We start from the raw sequence: 19,242 nt of genomic DNA, 5'->3' as shown, positions 1-19,242 counted from the left end.
ATAATAAGTAAAATTAGAAACATTAATATTTTATGTTGGGACTAAGCCAAACTCTGAAGAGGGAAATGCCTTCAAAATGAATTACACAAAACTGTTGTTCAAACCTGAACTAAAAACAATTGGTCGGATCTGGGCAGTACATTTTCCTGAAAAATACCGTGAGTATATTTCAGGACGCAGTGGCATAATGGTTATGCAATAGATTACTAATCGCAAGGTCAGCAATTTGAAACCACCAACTATTTTGCAAGCAAAAGTTGGGCTTTCTACTCCAGTAAACAGTTAAAATAGCAGAAACCACAGAGGCAATTCTACCACATCCTCTAGGGTTGCCGTGAGTCTAATTGACTAGAGGAAGTGAGTGGTTTGGGAAGGAGTAAAGTCCTCTTTTATTAGCTTGTCTTAAATGGAGAGAAGGAGATGACAGAAAAATATAAATTATTCTTTGACTATTCCACCTTAAGGAAAGCATGGGAAAGGAAATAAGCAAAATATTTACTAAGGATAAACACCCAATTTATGAACCATCTCCATGAAAAGTAAATTGAATATGAGATAAGTGTGATATGGCTTTATTGTATTATGCTATAGATCATCATACCCAAGCTTTGCAAATGGTACTCTTTCAGTATGGAAGCAGGAATGGTTATGCATAGGGCACCCATCTGACAGGTCAACAGTAAGACACCACCACCACTCCATAGGAGAAAGACAAGGCTGTCTACACTTATAAACAGTCACAGCCTTTGGGGACAGTTCTACCTTGTCCTATAGGGTCTCTATGAGTTGGCATCAGCACAAAAGCAGTGAGCTAGAGAGAGTATGGAAACATTTACTTTATATAATGTGGCTATGTGAAAAAAAAAAAAAACCCAACAGTATTTGAGGTTCCTATACTTTCTTTTTTTTTTTTTGAGGTTCCTATACTTTCTTAAACAACACACAATTGGATAGCAAGTTCTTGTATTCATGGATTTGTCTAATGTCTCTTCAGCAATCTGAATAACTTAATCTAAGATTGAATATGATTGTCCTTACTTAACCTGGTCTTTGAAATATAATCATGTTGATAAGTGAGGAGTGGAAGTATTTGGAATAAATGGGTAAAGCAAACAGGTATTAAAAGCATTGAATGCTATAGATAAAACCCAGTTATTTTACATAGAAATATTAAACATCTACTGTGATTTTTATGTAGGTACTGAGAAATCATCAATTAATATGACTCCTCTAGACATTGCTCTTAATATGATATATTATGGTCCCTGAATGTATGTCTGTGGCTATGGAAACCTTTTTGAGGTCATACTCTACTATGTGCACAGACAGAGGTAGGTGGGATTGAGACCTGCCCTAGGTGGAGGGTGTGGGCTGAAACCACGAATGTTCTTTTCTTGGGGGTATCTCCAAAACTTTAAACTTCACCTTGGTAGAGAGTGCAAACCAGCCCACCCACTTTGTTTCATTGAAAGCATCTTTAAGACCTTTAGTAAAGGGTGTGAACCTAGCCACACTCTTTGTTTTCATTGAGGCACCTTTGAATTTTAACTTTGTAGAACTTGTGACCTAAGACATCATTTTGTTGTTCTTTGTAAGATAATGTAAATATCTGCTGTTATGTTACATCATGAACAGGTTCGAAAGGGGTTCAGCTGCAATTAAGAAATGTATGTACAAAAGACAATATAGCAGGATATAGTTTAATTGTGGAGGGCTTCAAGCACAAACATTTCGGATCCCAGAGCTTTGCTAGCTTCGATAGTCTTTAAGTCACTTAGCCAGTATGCTCATGCCAGGATTACACAAAGGGCAATTTACAATTTTTAAAAATCATTTTATTGGGGGATATCACAGCTCTTAACAAAGTTCATAAATGCATCCATGTGTCAAGCACATTTGTACATATGTTGTCATCATTTTCAAAACATTTTCTTTCTACTTGAGCCCTTGGTATCAGCTCCTCATTTTGCTTTTTCTCTCCTCCCTCCCCCCACCCTCCTACTCTAATGAACCCTTGATAATTTATAAATTATTATTTTTCATCATGTCTTACACCAACCACTATCTCCCTTCACCCATTTTTTTGTTGTTCTTCCCCCTGGGGGGTGTTATATGTTGATCATTCTGAGCAGTACAGCCTCCCCCCCTCGCCCCGGCCCCTTACCCTCCTGATACCACTACTCTCATTATTGGCCCTGAGGGGTTTATCTTTCCTGGATTCCCTGTGTTGCCAGCTCTTTTTTTTTCTTTTTCTTTCTTTTTTTGTTAATCATTTTATTGGGGGCTCATAAAGTTCTTATCCCAATCCATCGATCCATTGTGTCAAGCACATTTGGGCATATGTTTCCATCATCATTTTCTTTCCCGCCCCCCCCCCAATAATTTTATTGCAGGCTTATACAACTCTTATCACAATCCATACATACATCCATTGTACCAAGCACATTTGTACATTTGTTGCCATTATCATTCTCAAAACATTGTTTTTCTACTTGAGTCTTTGGTATCAGATCCTCATTTTTCCCTCCCTCCCCCACCCTCTCTCCCTAGTGAACCCTTGATAATTTATAAATTATTATTTTTTCATGTCATACACTGAACAATGTCTCCCTTTGTACACTTTCCTGTTGTCCTTCCCCCTGAAAGGGGGTTGGTTATATGTAGATCATTGTGATCGGTTCCCCCTTTCCCCCCTCCCCCCCACCTTACTCTTACCCTCCTGGTATTGTTGTGAGCTCTTATCTGTACCAGTGTACATGCCTTGGTCTAGCCGGATTTGTAAGGTAGAATTGGGATCATAATAGTGGGGAGGGGGGTAGTATTAAAGAACTAGAGGAAAGTTGTATGTTTCATCAGTGGTATACTGCACTCTGGCGGGCTTATCACTTCCTTGTGACCTTTCTGTGAAGGGATGTCTGATTGCCTACAGATGTGCTCTGGATTTCCACTCTGCCCCCCACCCTCATTCACACTGATATGATTTTTTGTTCTGGGTCTTTGATGCCTTATACCTGATCTCATCCACACTTCATGATCACACAGGCTGGTGGATTTCTTCCATGTGGGCCTTGTTGCTTCTCGGCTAGATGGCCACTCCAAGCCTTTGCGACCCCAGATTCTATATCTTTTGATAGCTGGGCACCATCAGCTTTCTTTACCACATTTGCTTATGAACCCATTTTGTCTTCAGCAATCGTGTCAGGGAATGTTAGCATCAGAGAATGCCAGGTTTTAGAACAAAGTGGTCTTGCATTGAGAGAGTACTTGAGTAGAGGCCTAATGTGCATCTGCTACCTTAATACTTAGCATATAAATATATGTACATAGATCTATTTCCCTATCATTATATATAAATATATTCATATATGTACATGCCTGTATTCAGACTTCTCTAAATGTCCTTTGCCTCCTAGTTCTTTCCTCTATTTCCTTTTACTGTCCTCTTGTCCCACTATCATGTTTGACCTTCATTCGGCTTTCATTAATTCCTCTTGGCTTAATCATCACACTTGACCAATCCCCACCAGGCATCCTATGCCCTCCTTGCCATCAATTTTAGGTCACTTATTGTTCCCTTGTCCCTGGGTCTGTTGACTCCCCCTTCACTCCAGCAAAGTTATACACAGATGGGTGGGAACAACAAGGTTGGGAACATGAAGAAATGGATAAGTTTGCAAGTGGCTGATTTCTGCAGCTTTGCCGGTAGCAGGAGTCAAAGTGTCTGTTTTATGTCACATGGAAAGACAGACCAGCTGCAACTTCAATCAGATCCCTGGGATGAGCTGTCAGCATCCTTCCAGGATCGTGGGCCATGAAATGTGGTGGTCTGGTCCTGTTTGCCTATGGCACAAATAGCTTCCCCCCCCACAGTTGTTATTGCTATTAGATGCCTTGTGGTCTTCCATCCCATAGCAACCTTATGCATAACGGAACAAAACATTGCCCATCATGTGACATCCTCACAATTGTTCCTATGCTTTAGCCCATTATTTCCGCCTCAGTTTCAAACTATCTCCTTGAAGCCCTTCTTCTTTGCAGCTCCTCTATTTTACCAAACTGACCCCTCATGACAACATGCCTGAAGTCCATAAGATGAAGTCGTACCATCCTTACATCTACGGAGCACTCTGGCTTCTTCCAAGACAGACATATTTATCCTATCAGTAGTCCATCATAATTTTAATATTGTTCTGTAGCACTGCAATTCAAATACATTGATTCTTCTTTGGATTTTTTAAATTCAATGTCCAATTTTGGCATGCATATGAGGCATCTGAAAACTACATGGATTGGATCAGGTACACCTTAGGCCTCAAAGTAACAACATACTTTCAATACTCTAAACAGGACTTGTGTAACAGATCTACCTAATGCAACCTGATATTTGTTCTCTAGACTGCTGATTCCGTGAACAGTGATAATGGAGCTAAGAAAGAAGAAATATTTGACAACAAACTTTTCTCCATTTATCATGATTTTATCTATTGATTCACTTGTGAGGATTTGGGTCTCCTTTTCATTGTAATCCACACTGAAGTCTCCAATCCTTGACCTTCAACAAGTCCTTGTTACTTTCAGAAAGCCAGGTCATCTTTGTACATTCTTTCCATCTCCTCTCGATGCTTCCTTCATCATTCAGTATTTTGCCCTTAGAATCTTTCAAGATTGGAACTCCAATTGAATTTTTCTTCCTTGAGTTTCGTTAGCTCTTTCAGTGGTAGATATGCTGACCATGATCTTTCCTTTTGGTTTCATTATTATAGATTTTTACATACAAGTATTTCATAATAATATTTGTCTTTGCCTTCTCGAGCTACCCTTTGGGATTTTCTAGTCAGCCCTTTGACTTCATCCTTTCCGCCATTTGCTTTAACTACTCTATGGTTAAGAGCAATTTCCAGAGACTCTTAGGACATTCACCTCAATCTTTTCTTTCTGTCCTGTCTTTTTTAATGATTTTTCTTTCTTGATGAATGATGCTCTTGATGCCCTCCCACAGCTCATCTGGTCTTCTCTCACTAGTATTTCATACATTAAATGTAGTTTTGAGATGTTTTTGAATTTCAGGTTGGATACAATCAAGGTCATATTTTGGTTCTTGTGGACTTGTTTTAATTTTATTTAGCTTTGTCCTGACTTAACACGTGAACAATTCCTAATCTGTTTGTCAGTTAGACCGTGGCTTGGTTGTAATTGCTGCTATTGAGGTTCGCCATCATGTATTCCCACAGATGGAATCAATTTGATTTCTTTGGGTTCAATTTAAAAGTAATTGTGCATAGGTCCATTTTGTGTGGTTGAAAAAAGTTATTTATGATGAACAAGTTATTGGTCTTGCAAAATTCTGTCATGCAATCTCCAGTGTACTGTCTATCACTAACTATATTTTTCCAACTGCTCTTTGGTCATATTTGTTTCTAACTTTTGCATTCCAATTGTCAATAATCATTGTTCCATGTTGGATGCACATTTGGACTGAAGCAGTTGACAGAATTCTTCAATTTCTTCATCACTAGATTTTGTGGTTGGTGTATAAATTTGAATAATATTTGCATTAACTGGATTTCCTTAAAGTTGGGTAGATATAATCCTGTCACAGATAGCATTGTACTTCATGATGGATTTTACAATATCCTTTTTAATAATGAATGCTATGCTACTCCTCTTGATGGAGGCTTTCCAAGCATAATAAATCATAGGGTTTTCTGATCCAAAATGGCCACTACTAGTGCATTTCAGCTAATTACTGGCTAGGATAGAGATCTTTGTGAGTTCCATTTTATTTTCATAACTTGAAATTTTCCTAGATTGCTGTTTTTTATGTTCTATCGTCTTATCTGTAGCAGATGTTTGCAGTCATTTCACTTTACCTGGAGTGGTGCCCATCAGCAAAGGAAGATCCTGAAGGCTGCATGCCCACAGCCTTTAAGTCACTCATGTCGCCGTGGCTGACTCCACTCGGATTAATCACCTTTTCTTCAGTCACAGTTCGATCGTCCTTCAACCAGAGGCCCCCTCCTCTAACACCATCTCTGAGAGTGCTCTGCTTCCATTCATTAGCTCTTTAGTAACCTGTACTGTTTCAAATCTATGCATAATAATATCAGCAGCAAATTTCTCCCAAGTGAGGACTTGAGTCTTTCATTATCATTCCTTCTTAGTCTAGAAATGCCATTGAAACCTGTTACCATCAGGTGACCCTGCTGGCATATGAAACATCAGGGACAAAATTTTCAGCCTCACAGAACACAAAAACCACCACAGTGTGATAAACTGACAGACAAGGGGTGGTTCAAACCCTTGGTTCCTGGCTATTACACAAACAGCACCATATATATCACACATTGGTTTAGATCAGCATTTATCAACCGTGGGTTGTGACCCCTTTGGGGGTCGAACAACCCTTTCACAGGGGTTGCCTGATTCATAACAATAGCAAAATCACAGGTAAGAAGTAGCAACAAAAATAATTTTATGGTTGGGGGCCACATTAAGAAGGCTGAGAACCACTTGCTTAGATCATATATAGCTTCCTGTAAAATTTCCATAACCCTGCAAGGTACTGCCACTTAGATGGAAGTGTAATTGTGTCTTCAGAAGGACATCTCATCATTCTGTCAAGCCAGCTGTTTCAGGATGATGGGGAAGGAGGTAGTTATATAACCTGGTGTCAATTTTGGACTTGAGAGGATTATGAGTGAAGGGCTGGAGTCTAGCCTGTCATTCACGATATGGCCAATGAGGCCTCTGTGTGAGCATGGTCTTCTGAGATTCCGGGAATTCCTAGTATTTTCTCCTTGGAGGCAGGAAACATTTTCTCTCACTACTTCACTCCCTGGAAGATACTCTACTGACAAGGCTCACTTCCTGAGAGACATCCCTGAGGAGAAGACACATGGACCTACCCTGATGCACCCCTGGAAGCTGAAGAAGCCATGTGGAGATGCCTGCCAGGACTGAGATGTTTACAACACCACTGGATCCAAAGGCTTTCTATACCACTGGCCTGTGATTGTCCTGTATTTGGCATCATTGCATGTGTTTCCTGAGTCTGAAGAAGACTTTATAGATTGGTATCAGACATAAGGGCTAATATAGCACTTATGGGCTTGCACTGGACTGAGTTGGGATGGTTTCTCAATGTTCAGTTCCTCTTGTAAATAAACCTCTTCTTTATACACATATGTGTGTCTATGAACTTGTTTTTCTAATCTACCCAGACTAACACAGGGAACATGGTAAGAGAAGTGGAGCCCATGAGCATGGGTCCATTGTCATACTTCATTTGCTGTGTAGTTACTCCCTTAATGTGAGGGAATTGTGTGTGGGATAGAAATCTGGTGGAAAGGGCATTCTGTAAGTACCAACAGAAATGGTAGTGGTGGCTAAAGAATTGCATGTGACTGGGGCAAATCCATATCCAGGGTAAATGTCTATTCCACTAAGAACAAAACACTGTCCTGCTCATGTGGAAAGGGTCTTATGTAATCAACCAGCTACTAATTTGTTGCTTGCCCTGTCTGAGGCGTAATCTCATATCTCCTGCACAGTGTTGATCGTTACGGCTGTCAGATTGGGTCAGCACCAGTGGTCGTAGTCAAGTTGGCCTTGGTGTGTGAAAGTTCAGGATTCCAAGCTCAAGCAAAATCCCCATCCTTGGCACCAGAGCTACTTTGTTCAGGAGCCCAAGAGGTGATGAAAAGAGTGGCTGGTTGAAATGAATACTGATTTCCCGAGAATGGGCCATCCTATCCAACTAGACTCTCCTCTGCAAAGTGAGAATTCACTGGAGACATAAATATTTGCACTTCTTTGATCCATTTGGGAAAATCTACCCACATAGTTGCCACCACTCCTTTGTCACCGATTTTCCCATTATGTCCCTTCAAAGGCCTTGACCATCCAGCCAGACCATTAGCCACAGCCCATGAATATAGAGCTACAACTGACATTTTATCCTTCCAAACAAAATCAACAACCAGGTGTGCAGCCAAGTCTGTCCATTAGAAGGATTTCCCGTCACTACTGCCCTTGGGGAGTTCCCAGAAAGGGACTGTAGGGTTCCCACCATCCACTTCCAAATGGGACCAGCATATCCCGCAGAGTCATCTGTAAACCAAGCATACATTTTCACTTCCTCAACTGATCATAAGAAACTCCCTATAAGGTCATGAATGCAGACTGAGGCAATAAAGGTATTATGAAAAGAGTGCAGACCATAGGCAATCGGGTCACTTCAGAGAGCTTTTCTCTTGAGCTCCTGCTTGAGCTTGATCTCATGTACACCACTGCCAGTCAATGATGGAGTGCTGCTTCCATGTCCAAATTTATGAATCTGTGGGTCAGACCACACCCACTCCTCAGAACACGTGGTGACTTGATGGACCAAGGTGAAATGTCCAGTATCTACTAAGGCCCAGGAACAAGCCAACTGAAGTTTCTCAAAAGGAGAGTAATTAACTGCAGAGTATGGTAGAGCTTAGATCCAAAACCCTAAGGGTCTGCAATGTGCAATGTCTATAAACTGCACTTCTGTCTTCCACTGACACTTCAAGCACCATTCGGTCAGCTGGGTCGTATGGCCCAAGGGCAGAGCATCTTGCACAGAAGCCTAAACCTATTTAATAGCTTTCTCTTGTTTTGGGCTTCATGAAAAACTGGCCAATTTTTCAATCTTGTGATAAACAGGAGTAGTACCCCTGAATGAAGGACATGGTGCTTTCCAAAGCCAAAGAGCTCCATCAGGAATCCAGTCTCATTTTCAGTTATAAGAATGGACAGATGAAAGATAATATGTCTTTCACTTTAGTAGGTGATGAGTGAGTTATTCCTCAAATAAATATTACTTCTTGCATGACTGTATTGGGAAAAGAAGATTAGGGTTGTTCACCGTTGATATTATAAATAAATACAAATAATGTGTAGCAAGTAACTAAATGTGATTTCAAGGACTCCACTTACAGAAGTTCTCATTTTGTGGTAAAAAAAGAAATCCTAAGTTAGTGTGTTGAGAACTATAGATATCACAGTAAGGTTCTGGTTGGGTTTACTTTTTACCAGTTACCCTTTTACATGTGCTACCATTTCCTAGTTTGCTAGAGTGTAGAGAAGAAGAAAAAATCCTTGAAAGCCTTACTTACTGGCCAGACAGATTGCAGAATTTATCTATTTACACCTTATGTTTAGATAATACTATTTCCAATTGAATAAAGGGGCAATGAGAGTTTGTAACATAAAAAGACTAAGACAGAAATTTGTCATTAGGCAATGGAAACCTAAACTGTAAGATGTTTTACAACAAGCTAGCTGAATCTATATTTCTAGATGTGGTAACAGTAAAAATAAGATTTAGTATACTGAGACATTTTCATTTCTTTTGCTCTTTAATATTGATTTCTCAGTCTCCGGTTATACTCAAAGTGATTGAAACAGCATATACAGGCTGTCAAGTTCTTACACAAGCACATGTAACTGCTTGTCTGACTTCCTACTTACTGCATATGTTAATGTTATAACTCATCAAGCAATATTCAAAACAAATATTTTCCTATATAATTTCTATTAATTTTTAATTTTTAATTCAACCAAACCCAATTACATACACGTGGTAAAGTGGGCTTACCATGTGTATATGGTTTGACTAAATTAAAAATTGGCAAACCCACATTATTTTAAAACAAATCATAGTGGAATAATTGGGGGTCAGTAGGGTCACTAGAAGTGAGTCAGTTTCCACACAGGTTCCAGACTCAGAACAGATGGGGAAGAAGGAGTGAGCTGCTCCCTGTGGAGGAAGTAGCTGCTGAAAACCTTATGCATAACCCCAAATATTGTCAGGTCCTGACAGGGTAATGTTAGAGGGTGCCGGCAGATGGGCTTCTGGGGTCAGAAGTAGAGTCAATCACAGTGACATGAATGGAGCAAAACCTCTGAGTGTAAAACCTTTCTGGACACAGGTTGGCTGAGGAGCACAACTCAAAATGAGCAGAAACCATAGCAAAAATCTACTAATAATTGACACTTGGAATATATGAAGCATACATTTAAAAGAATTAGAAATCATCAGAAATGAAATGGAACACATTTACTGACATCCGAGGCATTAGTGAGCAACAATGGACTGGCACTGGTCATTTTTAATCAGTGGTGAAACACAGGGTATAACTGTGAGCACTAAGGTTGAGCCTGGTCCAAGCCATGGTATTTTCAATAACCTCATGTGCATTTGAAAATTGGACATCGAATCAGTAATACCAAAGAAGGACTGATGCAGTCCAGTTGTGCTGCTAGTGAAGAATATTGAATGTCACATGGACTGCCAAAAATAACCAAACAAATCTGCCTGCGAAGATGCAAATGCTCCTTAAAAGCAATGATAGTGAGACGTCATCTCACATTCTTTGGACATTGTCAGGTGAGACCAGTCCCTAGAGAAGGACATTGTGTTTGGTAGAGTGGCTGTGGGAGAGAGGAAACAGCCTACCAAGCTTGTTTGATACAGTGCTGTAAAACACGGCCTCAGGCATAGGAACCATTGTGAGGATGCCACAGGCTCGGACAGAGTTGTGTTCTCTTGTTCATCGGGTTGCCATGGGTGGGAATCCACTCAATGGCCCCAAAAAGAACAACTTCACTGAGCTTAATATTCTCCAGGCCCATCCATGTCATGAATTGTTTTGTGGAATCATCATTTTTTAATTTAGCAATGCATAGTATTTCATTGTGTGTATGTAGAAAAATGTCTTTACCTAGTTTTCTATTAATGGAATATGGGCTGTCTCCAGTTTCTTGCTATTATGAACAATGCTTCCATGAACATTGGAATATATATATATTCCTGCTATGGCTCTCACATCTTTAGGATGTAGCAGAGGGATTTCTGAGTGTCGTGAAGTTTCTATTCCCATTTGGGTAAACTCACTTTAAATCCAGTATTCTACTAGAACTCAGTGCTTATAATGTAAGATAACCACCTGTTATTGAATTATTTCACTACATATTTATATTCCGCTTCAGGCTACACAATATACAAAAAGTATATATTTATCTTATTTCAAATAATTTTCAAGATGCTATTACAGGATTGCCTGTTGTTGAATTAATGGAAACAACATTGCAATAAATAATATTATTAGAATCTACAGACTCAATCAGCTTAAATATAACTCATTATCCATTATATTCACCTTTTAAAACATGACATACAACACATTTTATAATATTTTGGAGCAGTGAGGTCAATTGCATATGGTTATTCATATATCTCAGAACTTGTTGAAGAATGCTTTTCCTAATATTAATCATTTCAAGATTCTATCATTTTCCTTAATTTCTTTTGTTAAGAAATTATGACAGGTTTTATGTTAACTAGGAGGTTCAGGATTTTGTAGTTGAGGTCTATTAAAATCTTCCATGGCCTCACCTACCACAATATGATCATAACCATTAAATTTACTGGATGAAATTAGGGTGGAATGCCACTCCCTTATTCAGATTCTAACTCTGACATAGTCCATTGAGAGGATGCTTCCTTGGGTATTATCTGCTTCCAATGTAAGTGGACACAGCGATAACATTTGTTCTATTTTTTTATTTCCCTTCTGGATAGGGATCCTTGCTTCCTCCAGTTCTTTGGGCTTGAACCAATGCCCTGTTATATTGCTTGCCAATGCTGGGAGTTGTCGGTGTCCTGCCAGCTGGTCTGATGATTTGGATTAATTTTATTTTGCAGCTGCTAGTCTGAGGTCTTTCTGTCAATTGGGGGAGATTCAGCCCTTACAGCTAAGAGTGTTAGGAGAAGCTTCCAGCCTAATACCTAATCCATAAACTTGAAACCTTTCTGAACTTGGACTCGCCTACTTCTGCAATTGTGTGAGCCATTTTCACTATCTATCTATCTGTATTGATGGCTACAGTTATATCTATCTATCTATAGATCTATACATATTTATATCTATATATATACACACATATAAACATCACTTGTTTTCTTTCTCTTGTGAACCCAGCCTAAGACAGATATTGATTTCCAGAATACCAACCTTCACTAGTAGTGATCTAGAATTTTTTTTCAGGAGTCCCTTAGTGATGCAAATGTTTACGAAGCTTGCCTGCTAACTGAAATATTGGAAATTTGGGTTCACTTAAAGATATCTTCAAAGAAAACCTGTGAGTGAATTAGAGAAAAAGGTCATCCGCTGAAACCTTACAGAGCACAGTTGTACTGTGGCACATGTTAATTGTATGAGTTGAAAGGCACTCAACAGCAGCTGGTCTTATGTTAGTCATCCAAGTACTAAAAAAGCCAAAGCCACCACCTCAATTCTAACTCATGGGATTGCATAGCGCAGAGTAGTACTGCCCCCTCCATTTTCCAAGACAGTACATTTTCTGGGAGCAGAAATCCTCATATTTCTCTAATTTATCAACAAATTTGCTGGTGAGTTCAAGCTGCTGACTTAGAGCTTACTAGCCCAAAGTATAACCTATATGCCACCAAAATTCCATGGTAAGTAAAATGTCATTAAAAAAGAGGTAAACCCTTAATGAAATGGATTGACACAGTGACAGCCACTATGGGCTCAAACATAACAATTGTGGAAGATGGCCCAGGAGGCGCAGTGTTACATTCTGTTGCACGTGGGACAGCTAAGAGTCAGAACCAACAAGCAAAGGCACCTAACTACAACAATGGCAGAAGTAGTGAAATGTTCAGGATGTTGAACTACTGGTGAAAGTCTTACAGATTTGATTCCCTCTGGATGTTCAAACAAAGAAGATCAAAATCACTGAAATGTCAGAAAACATTTCATGGTGCTAAACATAGAATTGGTACTAGATTTTATCAAAAGTGTTTTAAAGAATAGATTCAAGTAATAGGTATTTTTAATTTAGATTTCAAAAAAGCAAGGCACTTACTTTATGTAAGAATTGAATAAAATTCTATACAATATGGTTGGTCACTATATGATTCAGAAGTTTAAAGGCAACTGAGTTAGTATACAGAGTTAAAATATAGACATAATCCAATAAAGAAAAACCCCTCCATTTTGTGATTAAAATTACTAAATAAAATAATTACTTTTTAATTTGATTTATTCTAATAACAAGCCCCAAATCACCCTAATCATTAGTTTTGGGAATATGCTTCAGGACAATTAACACATTCAGCACATTTTTCAATCAGGGGAGTCTCTATTTCTTAGATCATCTCATTTAATTATGCAGTTGAAAGCACTAAGTATTCCTCTAAAGAACAAGGAAGAAAAAAGCTGTTCTTTTAAAATAATTTCATGTTCTATCAGATTTTATGGAGGGGACAAAGTCTTTAATTGAGGAAGGCTTATCTTTCTTTAAAAAAGTGATATAGATTTTGAGTAAATAACTGAACAACGGTGAATGTTAAAAATAGGATCTTTGTTTCCATGTCTTTCTTGGAAAGTGTGCTGTCTTTTTTTTTTTTTTTGGTGGGCATCAGTGTTTATTTCGGGGAGGAGGCTCCAAGGCCTGCATCTGTCCTGGGGCGGGGGGCGCCTTGGGTCTCCAGCTTCTCACTTGGCCTTCGGGTTAAGGAACTTGTGTCCAGCAAAGACAGCCTGGTCCCCAAGAGCCTCCTCGATCCTCAAGAGCTGGTTGTACTTGGCCAGGTGCTCTGAGCGTCAGGGGGCACCAGTCTTGATCTGTCCAGTGCAAAGTCCCACCACCAGGCCAGCGATGAATGTGTCCTCAGTCTCCCCGGAGAGGTGGCTCACCATCACCCCCCCAGCCATTAGACTGAGCTAGTTTGCAAGCCTGAATGGACTCCGTCACAGAGCCGATTTGGTTGACCTTCAGCAGCAGGCAGTTACAGGCCTTCTTCTCAACGGCCTGGGCAGTCCTCTTGGGGCTGGTGACGGTGAGGTCATCTCCCACAATCTGGATGTTGACCCCCTTGAGGAAGGAGGTCCAGGTGGCCCAGTCATCCTGATCAAAGGGGTCTTCGATGGAGACAACAGGATAGTACTTGATGAAGCTCTTGTACAGCTCCCCCAGTTTCTCCCCAGTAATGGGCCGTGCGGGGTCACCGGGCGAATTGAAGTCCAGGTTGTATTTCCTGTTGTGATAGAACTCAGAGGCTGCCACATCCATGCCAATCACGACCTTGTCTGGGTTGCCAGCCGCCTGGATGGCCGTCTTCAGCAGCTCCAGGGCCTCGTTGTTCTCCAGGATGTTGGGTGCAAAGCCGCCTTCGTCGCCCACATTGGTGGCATCCTTCCCATACTTGGACTTGATGACCCCCTTGAGGTGATGGTAGACCTCCGCACCAATGCGCATGGCTTCCTTGAAGGAGCTGGCTCCCACGGGCAGGATCATGAACTCCTGCATGGCCAGCTTGTTTCCCGCGTGGGAACCCCCATTGATGACATTGAAAGCAGGCACTGGGAGAACGAGATCTGGGTTCCCAGCCAGGTTTGCGATGTGGCGGTAGAGCGGAACCCCCTTCTCGGCTGCTCCCGCTTTGCACACGGCCAGCGACAAGCTCAGGATGGCATTGGCCCCAAACTTGGACTTATTCTCGGTCCCATCCAGCTCAATCATAAATTTGTCCACTTTTTCTTGATCGACAACACTTAGTTTCTTTTCCAGCAGAGCAGGGCCTAATGTCTTGTTGATGTATTCTACAGCTTTCAGGACTCCTTTCCCCAGGTAGCGCGATTTGTCTCCATCTCTCAGTTCCAGCGCTTCGTAGATCCCAGTGGAAGCTCCGCTGGGCACAGCTGCTCGGAAGCGGCCCTTGGCTGTATACAGGTCCACCTCAACAGTGGGGTTGCCCCTGGAGTCCAAGATTTCCTGGGCAAAGATGTCTTCGCTGGGGCTTGGGGTGAACTCGGAGTCTGGGTGGCAGCTGGGACAGTGGCCAAACAGTGTATTCTTTATGGGATCAAGTTGAAACCACAGGTCAATAAATGCTATTGGAAATTTAAGAGGCAGTGAGTTTATATTATAGTGGGAGGAACCATTCAGAAAAAGAACGTGAGAATGGTTGAACAGCTTGAAAAATACAATCAATGTAATTAAGTCATCCATACATAAATTGTTGACTTGGTGCATGATATGTGGCTCTAACAGCAAAAAAAATAAAATTTAAATTTAAAATAATGACTAAATATTAAATGTAAATGGATTTTTAATACAAAAACACTAATTTAGTGAATCGTTCACTATTAATGTTAAAAAGAACATTGAAGACTAAACAGTCATGCAGCCAAATTTCATGAAAAAGAAAATTGAGAAAATAAGTCTTTTAATAACTTTTCCTGCTTTATAGCCATAATCTAGATTCCCCCTCTTCAGGGCCGTTCATGCCTTATTCCCTGGGCTTCATTACTAGCATTGTTGATTTAAAAAGAAAATATCAAACTTAATGGCAATTTCAGAAATAAATGCTTACATTTTACTGGCCTTAACAAACAAGCATGAACTCAGAGAGAAAAATATATATTTCTTAAAATAATTTAGAATAGGTATTTTATACCACACATCCTATGTAAAGGTGGTTATTCAATTATTTCTCAAGTAGATACAATAAAAATAATGTTAGTTCTAAAATTTAAATTATGATGATGGAAAAATAAATCCTATAGTTTCCATTTAATGTGTATTTTTTCCACAAAAAATTTGTATAAAATAGAAATTCATATTTCTTTACACTTGAACTCAACAATATAATCCATTCATATTATTCTGAGATGTATTCTGAGAGGCAGTGTATTCTCAGGTAAAGAGATAGTCAGGAAGTGAGTATAGTCTTTTGAAATAGAGATTCTGGAATTATACAGTCTTGTACTTAGAAGATATTCTTAGCCCTAACTTCCTTGTTCTATTACATTAGGTACAACCTCTGATTTGCTTTCCTCATTTGATAAATCACTGTTTAAAAACTAGCGTGTTAAAAAATAAATATCTATAAAACACTGTTGCAATGTAGTGTGCTATATAATTGCTTGATAATATCATAACATGTAATTTTCACTTCAGTATTGATGAACTCTTTAGTCAATGAGTCCTATTTCTGGCTTTTTAAATTTATATTTTATGTTGTGTTGACTAACTATATTACTAAATATCCATTATTTTTATTAACTACTGTGGTTCTCTTTAAAGCTCTATATTCTCATTATATCCTGCTAATGGGATTATATCCCCACATAGAGAGCGATGTACACAGACTAGCTGTATGCACACTTAATGGAATACTGCTTATTACCTTTGGTATTTTCCAATCATATCTTGCAGATTGCTTTGTGCTAGCTGTTAATAAGGAATTCTTCAAAGAGTCAGGCAAAGAAGCAGGTATATATTTTTTATTTGTGAAAACTACTTCTTTCCCCTACTTTCACCAGAAATATAAGGCCCTTTTAAAGTCAAATATTTTCCTTTCTAGATTGGTTAATATTTCTTAGTCTTATTGAGTAGAGTTTTGCAAAATACAGTTTTAGGAGTCAAATATGTACAGTTATATATCTATGGACTATTTTATTTCTATTAGGGTTATATTAAGTACACATATTTATTGGATTTAATTCCTTAAGAAAATATAAACATTATACTTCAAGATCATAAACTCTCATTCATGACTCCCAACAAAGTCTTAGGAAATAAACTCTTTTATTTCTCATGGAGAAATGCCTAAAATAGATAAATAAAATTAGTTCACCCAAATTCAGATACCTCATAATTGGCAGATGCTTGATGGACTTCCTCATCTCTCAAGACCTAAATCAGGTTTTAAAATTTTAATATCTTTAGAATAAGTAAATGTTAATAGTTACCAAGTTGAGTTGCCTTTAACACTTACCCTTTAACGTATACATTTTAAAGAGACATTTATTCAGCATCATGACCAGGCTATTACATTTAACAATCAACAGCATGAATGCAAAAGAAAGGAAAGGAGGGAGGGGGTTGGGAAAAAGGAAGGAAGGAAGGAAAGAAATAGAAAGAAAGAGAATTACAACGCTTCTTGGAATGTTTTACACTTTCCGTCGAACAGAAACTAAAATAGAGTAGAACCCCAGATCTCCACACTAGTCCGTTCTAGAAGGAGTGTAGAGACGAGATGTGGCCGAGTTCCAGATCAATTTTTCCCATAAGAAATAACTGAAAACAAATTAATCTGCTCTTGACCACCAAGTTTTTACCCGAACCTTGCCTTTTTATACAAAACATTGCACAGAAATTTCAAAGTACGTTCAGAATTAAGTAATATAATTTAAGAAACACAACACTAAAAAGGTTTTTAACAGCTACCATATGGCCCATACCTTGAGAATGAAGAGGAGCTGGATCTGTGGACACGGATGTCAGAGGAGGGATGGAGAGAGTCATTGTTCACAAGGGGAATCCCCTTCCATAAAGTCAACTGGCAGCTGCTTTTCCGGGGTTTTTCCCTTTTTTTGCCTTTTTTCACTCAGACCTGGCCGGTTTTCTCTTTTAAAAAAAAAACAACCTGTCTAATGTGGTTTGCCGTTGGTATTTCCTTAATTGTTTTCTGACAGGGTTTACTAAATTATCAGCAATATCAGTGACATGGTTAACCAGTTCTTATCATGATGATTCTTTTCAAAAAACTCTTTCTTAAGATCCATGATTATTTTACCTAAAAACAGTACAAAAAGCCATAAAAATGAAGAAGATTATAGCAAAATCTTTGGAACAGAGCCGCAAAAGGTTTAAACAATGTGTACTAACAATGCCAACTAATGCCAAGTGACCAAAACATGAACTGCTTTTGTTTACAAAATTCACATGCGTCGGGTCAGATTCCAATGTTTGGTTGTTTGAGCTCTGATGCAAAATTGTCCCGACATTTCACATCAAATTCCGATGACGTCGAGTACTGGTCCAGTCAAGCACTGGGGTACTCCTGTAACCTGTTATAAAACTAGTCACCGACACAGGTCCCAGTGTTATTTTGCCCAGATACATGAGTACTGTCTAAAACATGTCTTCTTTGTAGCCGCTGGGCTCTGCAACCACTGTGGGTGGATGAATTCGCAAATCTGTTGTAACTTGTAGCTTCCTCATCGCTTCTCTGGCTCTTCTCTCCTGCTAACCTTTATTTCCTGATAGTAATCAAAGTGTTGTGACACCGCCATCGCTACTGCTCCTGTGTGAACTGCTATAGTCACCTTAGCTCCGTGGACTTGAAAAATATTGACCTCCACCGCCATAAAGACCAGAGCTTCTGCCTCCAATTTTTTTCCCTTCATGGTCCAAATTTGAAGGTTGACTGTTGTAACTACCAAAATGATTGCAGCCTCCACTCTCCAAAACTGCTTCCATATTTTCCAAACCCATTTTAACCATGCCCCTGCCTCCATATCCACCACCCGCCGCAGCTTCCAACAAAACTGTGACCAAGTCCGCTGAAGTTTCCACCCTGACCAAGCTGTCATTCCCACTATAACCACATTCGCAGGCACCACTGAAGTTCCAGAACCACTTTAACCTCTTTGGCTGGAAGAGGCACTGGCCATTTCTTGCATGGCCAGGGCTTTCCTGACTTCACACATGTGATCATTCACCTTATGGTGTTCCTGAATGACAATTCAGAAATAATCTATGGAGTCATGGTCATCAACAGTTACACAAGCAAAGCCCCTCTTCTTGAAACTGCCTCAATTGGTTATGATTTCAATCACTTCAATTTTATATTATTGCTCACAATAATCTCCTAGGTCTTGCTATTCAGTGTCTTCATTGATGCCACCAACAAAAATAATATTTATAGTTAAATGGGTACCTGGTCTCTGAGAGCCTTCTTGTGAATCCTCTTTAGTTCCACAAGTCTCCATCCACCTTTGTGGGCTTGCATTCCTGGCTGCATCCCCGTCCACCACAGTAGAGTCAGCGACAAACCCCAAGCCTCTGGAATACGTGATGTTTGGATCTCTCATTACCACACCGTCCATGAGCATCCCCCATTGTTCTAACAGTCACTGCAAGGGTGTCACTTGGATGGGGAAGTGGAAAACAACAATGCATCCTTTGTAGCCTCCTCAGGTGGAAAGCGATATGTGCGTATTTTATGAAAGCAGTTCTGAACTGTATGACATTGCTTGTGTGCTTGATTGCACAAATGCAGTATCATCACTGTCTGGAAGTTGGTCAGAATCCACTTGAGGGCAGTGAGTGAGCGAGTGAGTGAGTAATTCTTCACCTCTGTTTTGAATGAAAATATCATTTGTCCCTAGTGATTAG

General features: G+C 39.6%; 1 protein-coding gene across 1 annotated transcript; it reads right to left on the bottom strand.

The window, feature by feature from the left end:
* Nucleotides 1-13,466: 13,466 nt before the first annotated feature.
* Nucleotides 13,467-18,959, bottom strand: LOC101663836 (beta-enolase-like). Its single transcript, XM_045286820.1, is given in 3 exon segments — nucleotides 13,467-13,760; nucleotides 13,762-14,948; nucleotides 18,785-18,959. Coding segments are annotated over 3 exon segments (1,572 nt in total). The 3' UTR covers nucleotides 13,467-13,550.
* Between the last annotated feature and the right edge of the window lie 283 nt (nucleotides 18,960-19,242).

The sequence above is a fragment of the Echinops telfairi genome, unplaced genomic scaffold, assembly GCF_000313985.2.
Source record: "Echinops telfairi isolate 266 unplaced genomic scaffold, ASM31398v2 ScPeMD7_9;HRSCAF=40, whole genome shotgun sequence".
NCBI classification, from domain to species: domain Eukaryota; kingdom Metazoa; phylum Chordata; class Mammalia; order Afrosoricida; family Tenrecidae; genus Echinops; species Echinops telfairi.
This window is presented reverse-complemented; position numbering and strand designations above follow the sequence as displayed.